This window comes from Talpa occidentalis, unplaced genomic scaffold (genome assembly GCF_014898055.3).
Source record: "Talpa occidentalis isolate TD23 unplaced genomic scaffold, MPIMG_talOcc4v2.1 talOcc4.2, whole genome shotgun sequence".
NCBI lineage: Eukaryota > Metazoa > Chordata > Mammalia > Eulipotyphla > Talpidae > Talpa > Talpa occidentalis.
Genome location: NW_023602073.1, coordinates 125,819,185 through 125,841,960, shown reverse-complemented (window position 1 = coordinate 125,841,960; position 22,776 = coordinate 125,819,185). Strand labels below are relative to the sequence as shown.

At 38.0% G+C, this 22,776-nt stretch overlaps 1 protein-coding gene across 1 annotated transcript in view; it reads right to left on the bottom strand.

The window, feature by feature from the left end:
• Positions 1-22,776, bottom strand: part of LAMA2 (laminin subunit alpha 2) — a 536,992-nt gene that overhangs the window by 12,089 nt on the left and 502,127 nt on the right. Inside the window, exons 53-58 of the mRNA XM_054697817.1 lie at positions 21,326-21,502; positions 17,618-17,766; positions 12,104-12,280; positions 11,718-11,883; positions 509-621; positions 20-209 (exon numbers count right to left, since the gene is read on the bottom strand). Coding sequence (XP_054553792.1) covers positions 20-209; positions 509-621; positions 11,718-11,883; positions 12,104-12,280; positions 17,618-17,766; positions 21,326-21,502 — 972 coding nt within the window. The remainder of the gene's footprint in view (positions 1-19; positions 210-508; positions 622-11,717; positions 11,884-12,103; positions 12,281-17,617; positions 17,767-21,325; positions 21,503-22,776) is intronic.

The window sequence follows — 22,776 nt, the reverse complement described above, 5'->3', positions numbered from 1 at the left end:
AGCATCCAGGGACTGTTACCTTGTGCCACTGGCCGTCATTGATTTTGGTCGGGATCATGGTGTTGGTGTCACCACTCCCCAAGTCATAGCTGAAGTAAAGCAAGCCATTTCTCAGCTGAACTGTAGCAAAATCAGCATGATTGATCCGAGCCATGTAAAAAAGCAAGCCCGATTCAGCTTCAGTGCGTACTTCAAACTCAATTGTGAGGCTGTGAAATAAAAGCACACAAAGTAAAACACAAGAGTAAGAGACTCTTATTCTAAAATAGAGACATCTGATCATGGGTGCATTTTCATAAAGGAGAGTGAGGACTTTCCAGGTCTGCTGATTTCTTAAACTAGGCTACTCAGGCTCAGACAAATATAATTCTGTTCTTTACTGTAATCAGTGAATTAAAAAAAGCTCACTTCGTTAATTAATAAATATAGTTGATTAAACTTGAATAAATGCAAATATTGGGTACTTTTGCTTACCAGTTCTTGTCCATTATCTCAGAAGAATACATACCGGTTTTTAACTTTGGTGTCATCAAATGCAATTGCAATGTGACTGTTTTTCGAAAGCCCAAACTGCTTGCTTCCTAGCAAAAGAGCTGGTTCTGATTCTGCAGCACAAGGACCCTGTACCATACCAAGAAGAGAAAGAGAGATCATAAACTCTGTTCTGTAAAAATGTAATGCTGCTAATTGTTGCTTTCACTTTGGCTGAATGGTCTCACATAGTCTTATTAAAGTTATTTAAGAAGAAAACCTGACTTGTTCATGTCTGTAGTCTACTACATAGTCGGCACTTACTACTGCCATGTTCAATGAGTGTGAATCAATTTTCTTAAATTGTACTCTTGAATTGCCAAATGAATGTGTTCAAAAACATGTATTGATTAATCATGTTTTTATTATCCTCTAAGGAAAATACTGTTTATATCTCTGAGAAAACTGGAATTTCCTTTTCACTTTTACTTCACTTATGAGTAGTTTTATTTGTGGAAGATTGAACAGGGAAAATGACAAGCTAGCCACACAGGTTATAAGAGTAGAAAAATATGTTCCTTCTTGCCCTCCCCATTTCTATCTCCTACTATATTACTTTTTTTTTTGTGAAAAGTATCAGTCTACTAGAAGGTTTCCATGAATTTAGACTTTCAAGATGGTATATCTAAACTTGAAGTCAGCCTATTCAAGCCCTTTGTCAGTTGCTAGGCAACCCAGCACATTTTAAAATGTAACCTACCATACACCATTTCAACTGCCACTGTTCAAAGATCAACTTGCTAGGGAGCTTACCAGGGAGAGCTGGGTACAGGCTGGCTCCAGAGACAGGCTACCAGTTCACTCCCTTACTTTAAGGTTACTCTGTTACCATCTTGAAATTCTTAATGATTTTGAACAAGGTGCCCTGCATTTTCATTTTGCTCTGGGTGCTGCAAATTATACAAGCAGCCTTGGGCAGGTGACCTTATTTGGCTACTGTAACTCTTAGCTCAGATAATCAAGGCTCTTCAAATTACCAAAAGCCACAATTTCTTCCCCCTATTGTCTATTTTCACAAAATAACTCAATGTACAGGCTGCATAGGAAGTCTTTCAGGACAGGCAGTACATGGGAAAATAAATAATCCTCACACTCTCAACAACACATCTGTTTTTAAGATCTGTACTTAATAGCTCTGGATGGGCCACTGCCCCACTGAGCGCTGACTCAGCAGCTGTTCTCAAGCAGCCCAGAGGCAGGCATTTGGATGCAGAATATTCTTTCCAAACAGTGTACCTCAGAGATGACTCATCAGCACTCAGGAAATTTTTACTTGATGAGGAAGAGCCCTGCTCTTTTTTCTCTTGAGCTTAGTCAAACGGAGCACTCTGCCACAGCAGGTAAAAGTCTTTAAGTGTTTTGAAATGCTCTAAAAATTGGTCTTCATGGAGTATTTCCCTTCTTACTTCCCAGGAGAAGGTCAGTTACAAAGAGTAGCCGGTGGCTGAAACTCACACAGATATGTGAAAACCCAGTGGGTAGAACAGGAAAATGGCTCTTTATTGGCACAGCTGAATGGCTTTTCTGGAATCAATGTGTGGCACCTTTCTCCTTACATGCCTCCAAAAAAAAGCCCAAATGGAACAGCTTTGGTAGCTTAATGTTGCTGCCTTCAATAATGCTATTAATAGAACTGGGTTCATTTATCCACTCTCACGACATTTTCTGTATGGAGGCCCATTGCAGACCTCAGAAATCTCTAAGAGAATCTAGCCTGCTGTGAGTCTATTGGCTACCACATCTCTAAACCCTCAGCTCTGAAAATTGAAGGGTAGAAAAGGTCAAGAGATGCTGAGGCAACAGGAACAATAACTGTAGCCTAAAAGATACCACCAGCAGGTTATCTCCCTACTATTGCTAATATTGCCTGCCTTTGGCTGTTCTACTATATACTCATGTTAATATAAAGTAACTTTTAAATATAATCGTTAAAGTTTTCAAGGTGGCAGTTGTAGAGATTAGGTGTTTAATTGGCAGCAGCTGTGTGTGGTGGCAAGCGTTTGTCTTTATGTTACCTTGTGGCCAGAACACCATATCCTTGCTTGCTGGTAGACTGAGCAGGTATGTATTTCCAAACAGGCCCTGAGAAAAAGGGTTCCCTAGCATATAGTAAAGATTTCTAGATGAGAGAGGAGATGCTTGTGTTATTTTAGGAAAACCTTAGACAAGGAAAGAATAGGAACTTTGTAGCAGAGTCCTGTTTGCAACAGGCAGGATTTTTCTTTTTCTTTCTTTTTTTTTTTTTTGGCATAGAAAAACAGGGGTGGAGGCCAGAGGTGTTGGGGGTGGTATGAGAGAATTCACCAGAGATAGAGTGGGGAACAGGACTGGCGGATTTACTAAAATATACTGCTAAGTGGAACAGTGGGCATGGCAGGAGAGGTCTGCTGCACCCTGTCTGGGTTAGCTACCTGTCTGGATCCAATTCAGGCTATAGTGGTAATAGTTCTGAAACTTAACCCCTAGGCCACCACCTGCAACAGGCAGGTCTTCAGAAGCAGGCAAAAGTGGTTAATAAAAGTGTCCTCAGATTGGCTGATGTTATGGAAGAGGGTGATGATGAACCGATCACTCCACTGGGTAACATCAAAACATAATGTTATACAAAGTTCATTGTTCTTTAAACACATTTGAATTGATGTTTACTTCCAACACTGCAGTGCGATGGATATTATGATATTGCTTTAATAAAACTTCTATCACCTTCCTTTACAAAAGAGGCAGTTAGAAGAGAACATTTACATGTATCTCCTTTAGGGTTTTAGTGCAAGGACAATTCTCCAAACTCTGATTCAGTAATGTGTTTGGTGAAAATCTATCTTTCATCTTCTTTGGTTAAGCAAGAAAGAACTGGATCTTGTCTGGTCCGTATCCCTTTCCCCTGGGAGGATCTGAAACCAGTCTTCCTTGGGACAGAGCTGGGCAGTGCTGTTCCTAAGAATTTATCTGCAGTGCTGCCTTCTCCTCCTCCCTCAGACCCCTAGGGGCTAAAGCTGCTCACCTGCCTGCCCCTAGAGCATCTCTTATCCTTCTACTATTTTAAACAGGAACATGTGATGTGGAACAGAACGTGCCAGAGGTTTGTGTATGGATAAAATGGCCCTGTCATTAAGGACTTTCAACCCTGCTCTCAAAGAAATCTAAGCTAAGAAAGAGGTGGGAGGAAGATTCTTTTGAGGTAATTTTAAGAATCTTTTAAAGAATGCTCTTTGCAAGATGAATCTTTCTCTTCCAAGCTAATGCAGGTTTGAGGGGCATCATCATTTTCAGGACATGATACTTCATCTATGTTATTTTGGAAGCCTGATCCCTGAAATTGTTACAGCATTGATAATAAAAGAAGAAAAAAAAAGCAGTCTCAGTAGAAGCTCATCAATCTCAACACGTAACAATCCTGCCACCTTGTGGGCACTCTTTAAAGTACTACAAGTGTATAAGGGGGAAAATGACAGGAAAGGACAGGGCTGGCTTCTAGATCTTTGCTTGGCAGGTGATAGGCTGTGGACAGACAGCACCTGAGTGGGGAGTCTAACTTTGGCCGGACACCTGCTGGTTTGAGCAGCGCTGCGGTTGGAGGCCCAAGTGTCCCAAAGTCAGGGGGAGGCTCATGCCTAGCGCAGCAGATTAGCAATGGAGCAAGACTGCTTTCACCCTACACCACCTCTCACTTAATTTCAGGTCAGGATTAAGCAGTGGTCATTTCCAACTGCTGGTTGTTGGCTGACATTTGGAAATGAGTTCTTGGTTTCAGGATAGCATGTGATTGGTGAATAAGCATTCCTTGAATTTAGATTGGTGCAGAGCAGTGATTTAAATGGCATTTATTATAACTGGCACCTTTGTTCTTGAACTCACTAAGTGACAAATGATCATAAAAATTGCTTCATTTTCTTTCATGAGTCAGTAGTCTCACAATTGTGGGATAAAATTCTATCTGAGGAGCTGGATGCTTCTCTGTGATCTTTGTGGATGAATGCTAAGTAGAAGACACATTTTCCAGCACTGTCTTTAATGTTCTGAAATACAAAATCCCTATTCAAACTATTTATTGAGAATCTAACTTGTATTAATTTCCCAAATATGAGCTCTTTTGGTAAGTATTGGGCATCAGCAGTAATTTACATACTAATTCCTGAACAGAGTCCTCATGGTATGGAAAAAGTGTGTTTCCCCTCTAAATACATATAGGTCTCCAGTTGATTTATCCTTTGGCTTGGTTTGCACTTAACTTTTAAAGTCATAGCACTACAGTTTACTAGAGAAAAGCTTTTCTTTGCTATTTTCTTTCTTCTCTACTCACTTCTTTCCAACTCCCAAAGAACTATCAACATAGGGATGCTTCTTGGCTACTTATATCACTCTTCTTAGTTTACCCACTTTTAACACTGAAGTTCAAATTTCACCTTTCCAATAAAACTCAAGTAAAAAAAATACAGCCATTTTCTTATGTACAAATCCACCCAGTTATGCTGGTTATGAAGACTTGCTATAAACATTGCATATATTTGCAGAGAACTTGTCATATTTGACACCTACATTCATCTACCCCTATTCCCTGCTACCTTCTGTGAGAAATATCCATGAATAAATATGTAGAAATATTTTACTTCCTTTTATATAGGCTAAAGAATAGGAAAGAACAAAGAGATGCATATAAAAAGCTCTCTGATCTATGATGTTCTGACATGTATTAATAATACGATCAACACAATCCATTTCACAAGGTAGGGCTTCCCAAAAATATTCTTAAATTATTCTGGACTACAGTGAGTGTTATCTGTGTGCTCTAAGTTGTTGTTGGTTGGGGGCTTGGGTGTAAATAAGAAATGATGGGAGCTGAGAATAGGGGATGCTTCTTGCAAACTGTGTCAAAACAAACAGGGCACTCAAATACCGGCAGAAATTTGTGAGAGGGTGTCTGCCTTTTAAAGGTGAAAAAATTTAATTTCCCTTTAGGAATTACTAACTTGCAAGTCTAATTTTTAGACAAATTCTCAGTTCTGATTAAAAAAAGAAAAGAAAATGGTGTGAATTGAAAATGATGGGAGTCAAGAGATAATAACCACATCGTGTTGAAATGGAGTGTGCAGTGTGTAATTGAAAATGGAATTCTCACCCCCCTTTTTTTCCCCTAGCAATTATCCTTGCCCTAAAAGGGAGCAAGGTTAAATTAACTAGTTCCCACAGAAGAATGATGGAAAGTTAAGATGAGTCATCCCTTGTGCTAGTGCTTTGCATATACAATGTATAATGTATTCCGTCACCACTATCTTTGCAGGTAGGTATTATCCTTATTTTTTAATGGGTTATTTTATATTTGAGGGGACCAGTAATCTGCCAGAGTTCAGAGTCCAGGTAGGTGGGCTGGGCAGGAAAGCAGGGAGTCTTGCATCATGCGATTCAAGGCCCATTTTGTTTCCACAGTGACTCAACATGGTGTGGGTCAAGACAGGCTCACTCCATCATGTCTCTCTTTTCAGTGAAGAAACCCACTTACATAACATGTATCTTGTGGAAGAATAAAGGTGGAAAACCACTGCTTTCAATTCATCTTTTAAAAATAAAAATAAATCAAATTATGAAAGCAGAACTTATTGAAAAATATAGAATTTTAAATAAGGTCCAAAAAAATAGACCTTTATGCCAACCCCCACTGAGAGTTAATACCTAATCTAATTTCACTTTCAGCCTCTCCCAAAACTGGAATTTTAAGCCATTCCATCTGGAACTTCCAGATCAGAGCTAGTGAGGTAATCCACATAGACCCACTCTGTTCCTAAGGGAAGCCCACGTACTACAGGCCAATGCTTGCAGCATCTTTCACTTGCTACATGGGATGCGGCCCATTGCATGCATTGTTTAATATAGCCAATTTGATCTTTTAACATAAAATAATATATTTTTTAATGATGAAAAGTATCTCTAGTGCATAATGTATCTGTTGTTAAGCATTTGGTGTATTTCTTGCAAAGGTTTTCTTATGTTTTTCTATCAATATAGAGAGGTGACATGCAGTATATAAAACTTTACATCCTGCTGTCCCTATTTAACAAAACATCCTATGGACATCATTTTATATTGTTTCAATGGAATGAGTTAAAAAATGAGAGTGTGGTAAAATTAAAATTTGCATTTGATCTGCCTGTTTTTATATTTTTAGGCACCACTGACTAACCATTGTTTGGATGGAGTTTGATGGCATCCCTTGCCATGCTTCCAATGTTCCTTGAAAGGTAGTGGGTTCTGTCTGCAGCCCACACTCAGCACTTACCCTGACTGAACTCTACATATTCGCTTTCTCTGTTATGTTAATATCTGTTTTCCCAAATCTGTCTGTCTTCCTCTCTCTCTTTCTCTGGCTAACAATGATGATATCTTTTCATCTTTGAATTTCATAAGCTCTTAATAAGTATTAGTTGTAAATTGTCAAACCTTTAACCTTTTATAATCTTTAAAAAGTAGACATGCTTTAAACAAAGGCAAAGAAAATGAGAAAAATCAAATTATGACAAGACAGGTCTCTCTCTCTCTCTCTGATTCCATAATCTGAAACGCTGAAATACAATACAACTCAAAAGAGATGGAAAATTGTAAAAATGATAATTCTGATCACATAGTCATAAATAATTGTAAATGTGTAAGAGAAGAGGAAATGACAGCTAGGATTGAGATATCTGGGTTTTAGTACTAACTATAAATATCATGTAAAACCTTAGGCTATGCCATGCATTCTAGGACTTTCCTTCCTCATGTGAAAATTAAGAGCCAAAATCTTTCAGGTCTTTAAATCTTTTCTAGCTCAAATGTTCTATGATTTATTCTAATCCAACCCACAGGGTTGCTACTCAACTTCTCTTTTGTTTTTGTTTTGTCTACTAAGTGGAATGCTTTGTTTTGGAAAAGTTAAAACATACACTGCTGAGAGAAAATGGAAACTTGAATTAGAACAGAAGGTTATAAGAAAACTTAACTGTGTTAAAATCTCCAGTCCCAGATGGGCAACTATCTTTATTTTCAGAAAAAGGGAAAAATGTGATCTCTGCAAACAACAGAGGAATATGCTCGAGACACCTTACAAAGCAAAGTTTGTGTGAGCACTTAGAAAGGAAAAGTGATCACTGGGGACCTCCAGGGGTCTGCAATAGCAAACCACACAATTCCACACAGACTGGGCCTGAGTAAAGAGAAGTTGGATTAACACAAGGTTCCTGGAGGCTCTGGATTGACTTGATATTGTACCGGATGATGAACTAATGGTATGATCCATTTATTAGAAATCTTAAAACATTCTCAGGTATATTAATAAAAATACATTGACAGACCAACAGAAGGAGGAATCCTGCAATTATCTGAACTGAGCCCTTTATTTTGAGTAGTGTGGTCTACTCTAGGTGCAATATTTTGAAATAGATATATTAAACTTAAGAATATTGATTAATTCTGAGGCATATAGCAGGGGAGGAGAAGAAAGGTCTAGAAATAGAGGAGGGAAGAGCACAGGCACTATGGTGATAGTTCACAGGTGCTGAGGGGTTGGAGAAATACAGGAATTACATCTGAGGGGAGAATCCAAATACTGTACAAAAATGAACAACAATGTATAAAAATAAATCAATTTAATTATATAAAGAATATTGATCAGTAGGGGGCATGAAAATTAGAAATCAGGTCATCTGAAGAATGATTGAGATAATAGAATATTTAGCCTGGGGAAGGAGATTAAGCTACTTATAAATTCTTGAAGTGTTAGACAGAGATACTATATACTTGATATGTTTGCCAAACTACAACAGTTACACAGAGGTTACAAAGTTATAGTTTTACCTCACCATAACCAATGGCTTTCTAACAAGTGAAGCCTACCTCATCATAACACTGGAAAACCCATGCCAATGAAGTGTTCAAGGGAAAGCTTCAAGTCCACATCGAGTATCATATAAAAAGAGCTCATGTAGTAAGGTGGTGATTGGACCAGATAATCTTTAGAGTTCTGCCAAGTATAATTTATAAATCCAAATTAGTTGTTTAGAAATTAGGGTCATTTTTTCATACAATTAATTTTATATATGTGAACATTTGGATCCAGGGTCAAAATTTTTTTTCAATCAGTAATGGTTTTGAATTCAATTAAAAACACATTCTTGAGGCTAGGGGATATTTGAAGGTATATGAAAGAGAAGAAAAAGAGGATCATTTACTTTCCCTTTCCTGGGGAAAAATCAAGCATGATGCCATATTATGAAAGAATTGAGGAAACATTCCGAAATCTGGCATACTTCAGGGGTGGCTTAGGAAGAACTCAATGCCTCAAAGGAATCTCCTTGTGATGGCCTCTCACTTGCAAACTCTATGGTCATGGGTGGTTTCTTCTGTGAAATGGTACTAATATTTCTAACAATACAAAGAAATATAAATAAAATAATTTATGGCTTGTAGGGAGCAAATGAAAGAATGGATAGAAAATGCATAGAAGAGTACTGGACATGTACCATCTACTCAGTAGATAGAAGGGGCCCCTCTATGTAGCCTCCTTCCACTTGTCAAAGAAATTCCACCTATATTATCTCATGTGATTCTTATAATTCCAGGTGGTAGTCAAGGTAGATATAATATTCGTATTTTGTGGAGTATCAAATGATGCTTGGAATGAATGATCAGTTTTCCTGAAATAGTATCATTTAACTTCTCATTTAATTAATATTTCTAGTGACAAAGAACATATTGTTCTACTACAGAACAACAGAAACCATCATGAAAAGTAAGGAAGAGAATGAATATGTAAGAGTTTTCAAAATCTGCACTCAAGACATGTTGTACCCATCAAGTGGCAAAGATTATAAACATGATGCATTAGCTGTCAAAAGTGTAGTAAGCTCCACCCTCTTTGATAAATTGGCGGTGAGATGCAAGTTGGTCTAATCTTTTGGAAAAGCAATTCAGTTATATGTGTTGAAAACTTCAAACATACTCATCACTTGTTCTCATAATTCCCTAAGAATCTATTTTAAGAAAATCAGAAATGGTGTGAAAGTTTGGTGCTTAAAGGCACTCAACAGAATATAGTTTATCATAACAAAAAACATTCAAAATGGCCCACAAAGGGGAAACAGGAGAATAAATTGTAAAGATAAAGAGTGTTGCAGAGATAAGGAGCCAGATGATAGCATCAAACCCACTGATTAAAATTTTTAGGGTCCTCCCTGGTGGTGCAAGGGGTTAAGACGCAGCTTTATGAGGCTAACTGTAGCCACTGCAGCATGAGTTCAATCCCCAGCCAGGGAGCAACCCACATGGCGCAGCAGACCTCTCCTGACTCACCTGCTGCTCCCCTCAGCAGTGTAGTTCAGTCAGTCTGCCTGTTCTGCTCCCCACTCTGTCTCTGGTGAATCCTCTCACCCCCTCCACACCTCTGGCCTTTGCCCCAGTTCTTGTATGCATAAATAAATAAATCTTTAAAAAAAATAAAATTCCTTACCTACTATTTACTAATTATGTCAGTGGGTGAGTTATTCAGGCTACCTGATTCTTATCAACTTAACTAAAAATGAGACAATTTGTATTGTATGAAGCTGTTATGAGAATCATATATGATATTGAATGGATATTGTTTAGGATGACTGGCACAGAGTAAGCACTTAAAATCTGTCATTACGAACATTATTATAGAGTAAGTATGCCCTTAATAAATACTCACTACGTGCCAAGTATTTAACATTTTCTTTTTTTCTTTCTTTTTTAAAGATTGATTTATTTATACAAGAACCAGGCCAGAAGTGCAGGAGGGTGAGAGGATTCACCAGAGACAGAGTGGGGAACAGAACAGGCAGACTGACAAAATACACTGCTGAGGGGAGCAGCGGGCAAGACAGGAGAGGTCTGCTATGGGTCCCCATGTGGGTTTCTCCCCGGCCGGCCAGGATTGAACCCGTGCTGCAGAGACTGCAGACAGCTTCACAGTGCGGCGCTCAACCACCTGTGCCACCAGGGATGCCCAACATTTTCTTTTAAAATTCTCAGAATAACTCTTTGTCGTAGGTGTTAATATCCTCACTGTACAAATGAGGAAGCTGAGGCATAGATTGGCAAGTAGCTTTGCCAATTTCATACAGATGGTCAGGTAGGGTGCTGGGACTTGAGCCCAGGCAGGCAGACCCTGGGACCCATCAAGCTCTAACCAAGTTCTAATAAAGTATATATTGCCCCCTGTGCTATGACAAATTTTGTGTCTGTACTTGTGCACACCTGTGTGCCTATGTACAAACCCATGTAATTAGATTATATGATTTACATAATGTTTAGAAACCATTTCATTATTTAAAATCATTTTTAAAGGCAGAATTCCATTGTTTTGGCAGCAAGCACAGGGCAGGTTCTCTAGTGGTTTGGACACATGGATAAAGAAGAGTTCTAGAGACCTCAGTGGCTTTTTTCAGGCTTTAATTCTCTCTATGCCAGTTGTTGCAGGGCAAGCTCCCAGTTGGCAAAACATGGAGGCCTTCAGATGGGGGTTGGCCAGGAGGTTGGCCTCCCAGCCCCCAGAGAATCTGACTGCTTTTCTCTTGGGGCTCTTTGGCATCACCTTGTGATCCTACCTTTCTGTAGTCACTCGTCTCATAGCCATTCTGCTTTAGTTGTCCTTTCTCTCTGAGTGACTCGACCCTCATAGCCTCAGCCTCCAGGCCCAAGTGTGCCCACTTATGCTTGCCCACAACACACCCCAGGGCCCACCATTAGGCATGCATGCCCCACGCCCACGCTCCCAAGCGCCTTATGCATTCAAGGCTGCAGGTGATAGCCACAGAGGCCAGCCCAATTCACTTATCCTACAACCACATTTATATATGATATGAGTTCTGTGTAAAATGCAAATGAAAGGGATTGAGTATTGACATGGGTGCCTCTGTGTGGTGGTATTAAAGGCAAATTTTAGTCTTGAGATTTATGGATATTTCTGTGCTTTCTGTTTACCTGAAAACACATGCTATTTTATAAACTGGAAAATTAAAGAATAGATATCTAAGTAAAATGAATCCAAGGAAGATGTAAGGAGAATAAGTGTTTTATAGATAAGTTCTCTTCCTCTAATTCTAGCAGTAGACCATACCAGATATCCTGGATAAACTTCTTTCTGAAAATGGCTAAACCTGTGCGTAAAAATTACAAAGCAATGGGATATAAACACTTACATGTGTCACAAATGGTGTGTGTGTAGGAAAGGTGGAGGTGGGAACTGGCTGTGGCTGGATAATGACTTCAGCTGGAACTGCTGCATCCTCATCTTCACCCAGCTTCTGGGCACAGCGACCGATGTCTGCATTCTTGAAGGATACAGGTTGTGCGAAGTCCATGGGGCTAATGAAATATAATTAAAACTAAGGTTTCACACTTCTTTTATTTTTCATTGTCTTTTTTCCTTACATGTAAATCAAGTCCCCCTGTCCCCCACCCCCTTTAAAGCTCATAATGCAATTTTCTAAATCTGACTGGAAGATATTCATTATTTCCTTTCTCCATGGGTTTAGGTAGTATAGGTAGCAACAGTGCTACTCAGACAAAAAAGAAATTGACTTACACAGAGTTAATAACAAGATTCCATATGCAGCCTTCAAAAGGAGGAATGTTTCTGAGTGGGGAAGGTTGGAATTCTGGTGGAGCACCCCCAACGAAAAGCTTTTTAACTTCAATGGGCTGTTCTACCGACAGGTTTTGCATATGCCTTCTGTCTTCATCCACTTGAACAGTAAAGATGCTGATAAAACATTAAAAACAAACAAGTATAGACCATAATGTCCAATACATTGGAAATCATATTGCTTCCTGTCACCCCTCTCCCCTCCCTCTTGTAGTTTTTAAGTGAGTCAATATTTGGTGATTAGGAATTCTACACGAAAACAAACAATATAGTTTCTCTGGAGCTTGTCCATCTGCCTCCCTCATTAACTCTCCCTGAGAACTTACTGAAATGAGGCAATGGTGTAGCTTCAACATTAGCCTCTGGTGGCGTTGACAATAGTGGCCTACAGTCCAACACATGAGTGTATAGAGCAGAGGCTTCTGCACTGTGTAGTAATGTCTAATCATATAAGGCTCAGTGGGTTTAGCACAGCATGGGGTCACATTTTGTTTGGCTCTTTATTTCTTGGTTTGCGCTATTATCTTCTTGCTAGGGGACAAACTGTACTCCTGAGAGCTTAGATTGCAGGAATCAATAGCATACACAGGACATTTTATAAAGAATGTAGCAACTGGTTTTGAATAGAAGAGGCAAGCAAGAACACCAGGCTAATTGTCCCTTGCAATGGTTTTCCTTGGTGACTGTTTCATTACTTTCCTTAATTTGCTTATGAGACATAATTCACACACTACTAATTGAGAACCTCATGCTACTTATTCACAACAATCCTTGGGTCCTAGGGCAAAGAATCAGAAGGAGACAGAGTTTTGATGAGGAAAAGGACCAAAGGCATTTTCTCTTTTGTTACAGAAACAGGTTTTAAGTTTCAGTCCTAAAATTCAGCATGGATGCTATTAGTCATTAGTATTAATCACTAGCCTGAGGATCATGACTGGATTACTGAAAATTTCCTTCATATCTGGTGAGAAAACCAAAGTATTTAGGTAGAAAAGTCTGTCCTGAAATGCCATCTTACTTGATTTCACAAAAGAGAAAAAAAAAACCACACATCTAATTAGAAACGATAAATCAGGGCACAGATGCTGTGAAATAGCACTGAGTAATCTGTCTGCTTTGGGACAACTGAAATATTAGAGAATGGACAAAAAAAAACCCTGATTTTGCTGTGGTTCAAAATGTCATTGTTCAAGGATGTGGAGGGGGTAGATTGGATTTCATTTCAAAGGGAAAATAAGAGGAAATGGCATATTGTTATTTTATGTCTCTGGAAGAGCATGTTGGGAAAAAATTAGGAGGTTAAACCTCATTGCTAAAGATGTTTGTGGTTATATGAGACATTTAGAAAACCACTTACTTCTGGGTAAGTGACTCACTGAGAAGTCCCTCCCACCCACATCATTTTTTTTTTCTTTTGCCAAAAGCAACCGTCTTTCTAATGTGATATAGCAGTGGGGTATATCTTAAGGGTTTTAGTGAGGGATTTAAGCAGCCATTAAAGATTGTCCAAGGAGAGCAAGTCTCTGCTCTTTGATTAGAGTTTTTAAAGAGCCAAAGGCTCCCTTCCTTCTTAAATAGACTCTTGTCTGATTCTGCTCCAATGATCACATACTACAGGTCCTTTCTTACTAGATCGTAAGATGTAGATGTAGAATGAACATGAGCTTTCAGAAGGAAGAGACTGGAATTAAGTATTAGTGTGGAAGCTTACTAGCTGTGTGATTTGGGGCAAGTTATTTAATCTCGCTTTTTTTATTTAGTCTCATTTCATTTATTTATAAAACTAGGATAAAAATGCCTAGAATATCTGTGCCCTGATTTATCATTTCTAGTTAGATGTGTGGTTTTTTTATCCTTTGTGAAATCAAGTAAGATGGCATTTTAGGACAGACTTTTCCACCTAAATACTTTGGTTTTCTCACCAGATATGAAGAAAGTTTTCAGTGATCCATTCATGATCCTCAGGCTAGTGATTAATACTCATTGTTGATGGGTTCTTGGAAACTGCTTCTTTAAGAAAAACCACATATAAAAAAACCAGATCCTACAATAATGCACTTTCTTTCAACACTGCCCGGGATATCCTTTTTCTCAACATTACAAAAAAATGATGTTGAGTAATGTGACTATTCAAGGATCTACTGTTCTTCAAACATTGGAAAACATTAAGTAGGGGATTTCACTGAGCTGCAATACTTAAATAAGGGCATTGCTAAAAGACTACAGCTAAATCTTGTTTTATTTTTCATATGGGAACATCAAATCTAGATTGTTTAGTTCTTTTTTAAAGAGGGACACCACCAACATGTTTATTATGGCTCTGCCATAAGCATCCACTTAATAGTTCTTTACTTTTACATCCTACTATGTGGAAAAAAGCACTGTAATAACATGACCTTACTATTAATTGGAAAAGGTCACCTGTATTTTCTTATAATTTTGATGGTTAACTCCTGGAGTCTCATTATTAAATATTTTATTAATTACATTCTATTTCTTGTTTGTTTGCAATATCGGTCTAATTTTTTTTTCAAACTACCACCAATGGAATTGTATATGTAGAAGAAGCTACTAGGAGAAGTAAATGCTCTGATGTTTGTAATTTTCATGAAAAACAGAATCTGAAATTTTTTGGTTTCAACATATTTGAATAGTAAGAAGAAAATATTTCCAAATCATGAAGCCCAAATTATTGTAGTGTCCATCCTGGAAACCCCAAATTATTCCTGAAATATCTTATGCAACTTCCTGGTATTGAGTCTAATTCTGTAAATGTGTGATGCTTGTTCTCAGAGAAGACACTCTCCTGAACAATCAACTCTGGGTTCTTGGGGTTTAGTGGTTTTGTCTAATTAGAATTACGACCACGTACACCAACGTGGTCTTCTACTTCAGAAGAATCAGGGCAAAGAAAATAATGAAGGCAGGGGTCCTGGAGAAACATGGAATTAGATTATCAAAATGACTAAAGTGAGATTTTTGTACAGGAAGTGGTAGAAAAGGAGAGAGAATTAAGGAGGGGTAAGGAAAGCTGGGGGTGGCAAAAGATGGGCAAGAGCAAACTTAAAAATTCAGCTCCTCAATTTGGTAAAAATCCCAAGTGTTTGTGAGGTATACTAAAATCACCATCTTATCCAGGGTTTTAGAAATAATGTTCATTGATGTTAATGGCCAAAAGATGCTGAGAGAAAACAATCATTTTCATCTAATAAATGAGAATCATAATCAACATAAAAATATCTTTGATATCTCAAAGAGGGCAGGGATGTGTGGCTGGTGGGCACAGATGGAGGTGGTAAAGCCTTAAACCTCTGGCTTCAAATCCTGACTGGTATTTACTAGCTGTGTGATTATGGACAGGTTAGTTGCTATTTCCTGTGATGAAAGGCTATTAATACAGAACACACAGATGTGCAGAGCAATTAAAGGATATAAACCTTATCTAGAGTTTAACCCAGAGCATATTATAGAAAAAGTCTATGATGCTTCAAAAAAAGTTTCTAGGTGAAGTTCTTAGGGTTATTAGCTATCTCTGATCAATTAGTTAATCACTTGTTTAAAGAATAGGTGATTATTTTTTGACCTTAAAGTGCTGAATGAGACATTATTGTAACAAATGTGTTCTTCCTTTGCCACATAGTTCAGTGACTACACACTAATATGTCCCATATATTATCCTTCAATTAGCAGTGAGTGGCAAACTGTTTGTTTATACGGCCAATTAACTGAATGGCCAGTTTTCAGTGATGTAGGATAAGCTGAGCTTAATCAAATAAAGGTTGGATTGATGGCCAACAGCTGTGAATTTGGCGTAATAAAATGCCTTTCTTGGAGAAACACCTGTTAAAAGGGCACCTTAGCACAACAACATAATGCACTTGGGAACATCAGAACCCTCTCTCTGCAAGATATATTTTGGATGATTATGGTCAACTATATTTCTCAATAGATATTTGCTTATTGAAAGCCTTTGAAATTTAAAGATTAAAAATCCTTCCCACATTGAGGAGGATTAAAGATTGACAAATGAGAAAATTCATTTTGCATTTCTCAGAGACCATGACTACAATATTTGGCTATTAAGTTTTCAGTTTGTTCAAATGTTGATTCCTCATTTGTCTTGATTATGGTTTCTAAACATCTCAGATGCTGGGCAAGCATATTTAGTATCAATTCAGCCCACAATTAATGCTTTATGCAATAAAAAAATGAGCCAAGCTAGAGTAAAAATACATTTTTACTGTTTCTGTATTTAAATATATTCTGAGTTTTTTTAAGTTTCATTAAATTTGATTTCCAGTTATTTTCAATGTCCTCGGTATAATAAATGGATTGATGGAGATTTTGAAGATCTAAAGTCTCTGGGCTTCTGTTTTCCTTAATTGTCCTAAACTAATTACCTCTCTGAGTTGTCATACAACATTTCGATGAAAAATACAGATGACTTTCTGAATAGATCAGGTATAAAATACTGAAACATTCTGAAGAAATGAGAAATCAATTTATGTTACACTTTTACGCTGTTACAGTCAATTTCCTGGCTCAGGATTGGGAGGCAAGCACGCTCAAGGATCTGTAGGGAGGCAGCCTCTGGGCACTGATGGCAGAAGAGCAACCTTTTCCTTTCTCGCTCAACTTTGTTCCCTCAAGAAACCACTCTGCAGGGACCATGAACACTTGGGAGGGGGCGGAGAAAGTGTGCATATAGCAGTGGTCAGTAGGTCCTCGCTGCTGCCATGCTTCTGTGTCTGTGTCAAGTTTCTAAGCAGCTGCCATAACTGCTTTGGAGCCTGAAAGAAATAGCAACAGCCAAAGGCTGCTGGCTCCAGCTGAGCTATTCTGTGCCTTTCACTGTATGCATACCTTATTTGAGAAGAGAATATCTGAGAGGTGCAGAAGGAGGGATTTTTTCTTATCTATAGTTTCAGAAGATGCATTTGGTCTTTCCAAAGGTAGAGGGAACTTCACAGAATAAAAACGTTAAAGAGTAGAACTCCTAGGGCCTCTCTGGTGGCACAAGGTGTTAAGCACCACACTAGGAAGCAATCTGCAGCCTCTGCAGCACGAGTTCAATCTCTGGCCGGCCAGGGAGCAACCCCCATGGCACAGCAGACCTCTCCTGACTTGCCTGCTGCTCCCCTCAGCAGTGTATTTCTGTCAGTTTGCCTGTTCTGCTCCCCACTGTCTCTGATGAATCCTCTCAACCCCCGCACCTCTGGCCTGTACCCCAGCTTTTGTATGCATAAATAAATAAATCTTAAAAAAAAAAAGGAGTAGAACTCCTAAAGACCAAGGTAGATAGGGTTCCTGAAGTATGAAAATGTAAAGAGGAAATTAAGCTTCTTGATAGTTTTATGCAATATATTGTGTCCAGCCACATAAATGTTGTCAGAGACTAATGCCAGTAAAGGAAGTTCACGTTAGTAACAACAGCAAGTCCTCTACAGTTGTTACCCTCTAGTTCTCTCGACATGAACAGAATGTTCTCTCCCGTCGTGAAACAGACTCTGTTCTGGTTTGATGACAATTTTCCTCATTGTTCGTGTCCCTGTGGAGAGATGCACTTCCAGGCGGCCCTTGTTCAGGAATATCGCATAATATGCCTGCAAAAGCAAGTGGTGGTTGAGGATTAAATTGGAGTCTCATTTATGATTTTGAGTTTGAGGGTCTCTGACAGAACTGCAGATTCATCCATTCTGAGATCTTACCTGGGAAGTCAAGATTCACTAATTTCTCAAAAGGCATATTAAAAGCAGCTGGACATATCTCTTTAATTATTTATCACCTTTTGCTTGTCAGATGATGTGAAAAGTGGATGTAGTAATATAGCAGGCAGTCTCCCAAAGTGAATGTGTGATGCCAAAAGTAACAGCTGTGCTTATGGAGGGGCTCTACCTCACTGAGGCTCTCAGGAAACAAAGGGTGTCAACCAGTACCACTCCCTTATATTCACAAATGGACCCCTAGCTTCTAGAAGTCAGGCCTGACTCTCAACCTCATGGCATTTTGAATGTTTAGATTTCAATTTGTTCTCTGAGCTGGAGGAATAGATTGCTATCACCAACACATAACTTGTCTCCCACATTTAGAAAGAAGGAAGACAGTTTTGCATCCACAAACATGCCTGCTTTCTTCTTCTTACTGTTACTATAGCAACTAGTATGGTTTTGCGATCAGATTAGGAACCCCAGGGAACTTGAAGGCAGTCTGTCTCCCCAAAAGCCAGGTGTGTGCCCCCTTCCTGTGGACCATGGGGCACCTGCATCATTAGGATCATTCAGTCCTCCAGAGTCACCTGTGGTGGTGAAGATATTTTCAATCAAATATCACCATGTCTCCAGTAATTGACTAAATTGTCTTTGTAGCAGCAAGTCCAAAACAAAATGTCTAGAGGATTTGTATGAGTATTCACCATCCATTAAAGGACTAATAGAAAACTATTAAATTAAAAATTTCTTAGCTGGGGCCTCCTCTGGTGGCGCAGGCGGTTGAGCGCCTCACTGTGAAGCTGTCTGCAGCCTCTGCAGTGCTGGTTCGATCCTGGCCGGCCGGCAAGGGTCCCACATGGCATGGCAGACCTCTCCTGTGTCGCCCGCTGCTCCCTTCAGCAGTGTATTTCAGTCAGTCTGCCTGTTCTGTTCCCTGCTCTGTCTCTGGTGAATCCTCTCACCCTCCTGCACATCTGGTGTGTACCCCGAAAAAAAAAATTAAAAAAAAATTTCTTGGATGAATGATTGTGTGTTATCTCATACCCCTTTACAGAACATAATCACAAATGATTCTGTAGACATTAAAGTAGTTCACTTTAAAAAATAACCCCTGGTGGCCTAAGGGTTAAGTCTCAGTGCTATTAGGCTATCACTGCTGCAGCTTGAGTTCAATCCCCAGCCAGGGAGCGAACACATGTGGTGCAGCGGACCTCTTCTGTCTCGCCTACTGCTCCCCTCAACAGTGTATTTCAGTAGATCTGCCTGCTCTGCTCCCCACTCTGTCTCTGGTGAATCCTCTCACCTCCTGCACCTTTGGCCTACACCCCAGCTGTTGTACACATAAATAAATAAAAATAAATCTTAAAAAAAAGAACATTACAAGTTGATTAGCACTGATTCTACAACAGACAAAAGTTATTTAATATTGTTTCTTTTTCAGGCAGAATTTAATATGAAACTTTAAAAACTAGACATTCATTACCATGAAAATGTTGAAACACTAACATGTTATTTCTAATTTACTGTGTATTATGGTACTTTGTTTCTTATTTTAACTGTTTTAATAGGAATGTGTTCTGTTTTAAGAGCTACCCTGAAAGACTGTGAATCAAATCCATATATTTAGTCCCAATGAGGAGAAATTTGGTGCCAACAGTTATTTGACAATAACTTAGGAAACAAATATCCTTTGTTGGATATCTATTTCAGATTTTGATGTTTGATTTGGTGTTCTTATTCTAACAAAATATATTATTTTTAACAGTGAAAAAAGAATTTTTACTTGTCAGGATTAAGAGATAATTTATATATGAGATATTTTACATTTATTCAGTGCTTATTAGGTGCAGTAAGAAATGAGATAAAAAGAACACTTTCCCTCTCTCTATAAAACATTTTTATTATGATTATTTATATTACAGCATAAGGGACACACATGTAAATGATTACACTATATTCACAATCATAGAATTAAATAATGACTTTAAATCTACCACCTGATTTAAGAGACTATACCATTGATTTGCTGATGGACTCTTTTTGTCATTGTTTCTCCCATATTTCCCATCTCAAAGGTAACCACTAATCTGGATTTTATATTCATCATCCTCTTGCCTTTTAAATATAGTTTTTAAAAATTTACATATATATCTGCAAACAATATGTTATTTAGTATTATTTGTATTATTAATCCATAAAAATGGCATCATACAGTATGTAGTGATTTTTTTCATTTGTATTCAGTTTCTAATATTAATTCATCTTGTTAGGTTTAATTATAATTTCTTCCTTTTTACCGCTGCCTAAAATTCCATTATTCAAAACAGCCAATTTATCTGTTCTTCAGTTTATGAATGTTTGGGTTGTGTCTAGTTTTCCTACCATTATAAAGAAGCATGTTATAAACATTCTTGTATATGTCTCATTTTGCATATGTGCAAGTGTCTGGGGCTATCCCTAGGAGTGGAATTGTTGCCTGTGGAGTGTACTTGTGTTCTACTTCACAAGATCATTTTCCAAAATAACTGTAACAATCTATTCCTTCCAGCAGTGATCACAGGTTGCCTTTGTTCCACACCTTAACAATCATAAACAATGCAACCTAGTTTATAAGCATGTATGTATAATTCAGGACATATTTGTAAAACATTCCATTCTTTGCCTATGGCATACTAGGTAATTTCTATGAGCTTTTGCACTAGAATAAAAAATGAGACTAAATGGAAAAAATATATTTTTAAATATGACTAAAAGTATTGGAGGACTATCAAGGTAATAAAGCATTATGGGTGTCTAGATCTGGGCAACTAAGAGATAGCATTTCACAGAATAAAATGACTATAAGGCATGAAAATTGCTCACAACCTTCAAAGTAGACATGTGTCAGCTTGTCAAAAATGAGATTGAGCATAGGATATTGTCTATGTGTTCTTGGTTGTGCTCTGTTTGCTTTTTCCCAGCCCAGCCCAATCTCTGTACCTCTCTGTGTCCAGAATGGGTAGAGCACATCAGGTTTCAGCAGCCTGAATCACGGTGGCTAAAGAAACTATGAAATTGATTCTAAAAGGAAGTTTAAATTTAAGGGCCCTAACTGAATATTCATCTGATAAGACTTGGACTGAGAGAAAGTTAATTAACTTGAATAGATTTTAAGCTTTCTCTCTTTATATATGCAAATGCTAAACCCATATGAAGTATTGGTACAAATACAAGTATGACTATATCTGAAATTCACCATCAGGAAAATTCTAGTGGAGACAATTGTCCTTGAGAAGACATTGTGAGAGATATAAGCGATCAGAATGAATAGGGAATGGTCATTATAGATTAGCTGAGATGATAGTGGAAATAAATAATGCAAATCTATAAATAATAAAGCAGCTAGTCTCCTTATAAAATAATCGTTTGGTATGAGCATTAGGGAAAGTGCATTACTAGCTAGATATGACAGTACCTGTCCAGTTTGTCTTCTTTTTCGCCTTGGTGGTACTGGTGTCCCTCCACTTCCCAAGAGAATAATCCCAGACTCATTCTTGGTGCTGAAGGACAGGTTGATTTCTGTTCCTACATCAATTGGCACAGGGGGAATCTCCACATACCCAGGCTTGGGGAAGCTAACTGTGTAAACATTCTGTGGTACAAAGAACGAGGAGAAGAAGGAATTAGAAATGAAATTTTAAATTAATTTCTCCATTCCACCTACCCTCCTTAACGCAATGGATGTTGTTATGAAATGCATTGTAGTTCTAGAACAGTTACATGGAAAGCCCAAGAGAAAAACCAGAGGCACTATTTCCAGCTATAGCCTTGAATCTTCTGAGCAGTTTGCCTTAAAACAAAAATTTGACCCTGATTTATTCTAGCACTTTTAATTTAAAAGATAGAGATTATCACTTATAGATAACATTTTCCTTTGGTTTTAATCAGTCTTTCCAAATCTCCTTTGAAAACACTCTAATTACTCCTTCAAATATCCTCCATCAACTAATTGTTTGTTTTATAGATGAGCACAATCACAGACTAGGTCTGCATTTTTCCTCAGAGATAAGCCAAGGTAAAGGTATTTTTGCTAGAAATGTATGAATACACCCAAGAAAAACTTTTTTAAATCAGATCGAAATTTCAAAAATATATAAATCAAACATGTCCTAGTCCAATTTTCCTTTTAAAATGAAACTAATAACCCTGTTCTTGCAGACGATAAAATCGAAACAATACCATATTAGATAGTAACATACTGCAAAGGGGAGACATCAAAATCGACTCCCATCCCAGAACTGTGAAGCACATATCGCTTTTTATAATTCATTCATTTATTCATTCATGTATTCGTGCATGCATTCCTTTTATCTTTCACAGCCTGCGCTCTTCTCTTCTTCGCAATATTTAAACTGAATTGCAATAAGCATGTTCATTTGTAATTTTCATTTTACTCTCTATATGGGAATATATCTCTGCCACTAAATACTTTTAATGGCAGGAGGTCAGTCCATTACATGAATGTACTAGAATTTATTTAAGCAGGCTCTGGTACTTCGGCCTTTAGAGTGACTAAAAAACTCATTTAAGTCTTGGATTTTGCTGGAGTAAAAGCAAGGAATTCTTTAATGCAGGTTATTTTCCTCCACAGTGTTTTAGGACCAGTTAAGTGACCTAAGTGTTGTAAAATGTATAATTTATTTAATATCTCAATTTTCAAATCATAGAGTTTTGGATAATTTAGATAAAACTACTATGCAGCTTTTCAATATTTATACAGTTCAAATTTCTCTCTCATATTTTAGTTGTAAAATGACTCTTGGTGACTGAAAAGTTCCTTTCCAGAATGATCTCCACGTGTACAGGTTATGCATTTTTGGGACAGTTTTCCACCCTACTGTAATAGCTTTTGCACGTGGATGGGAG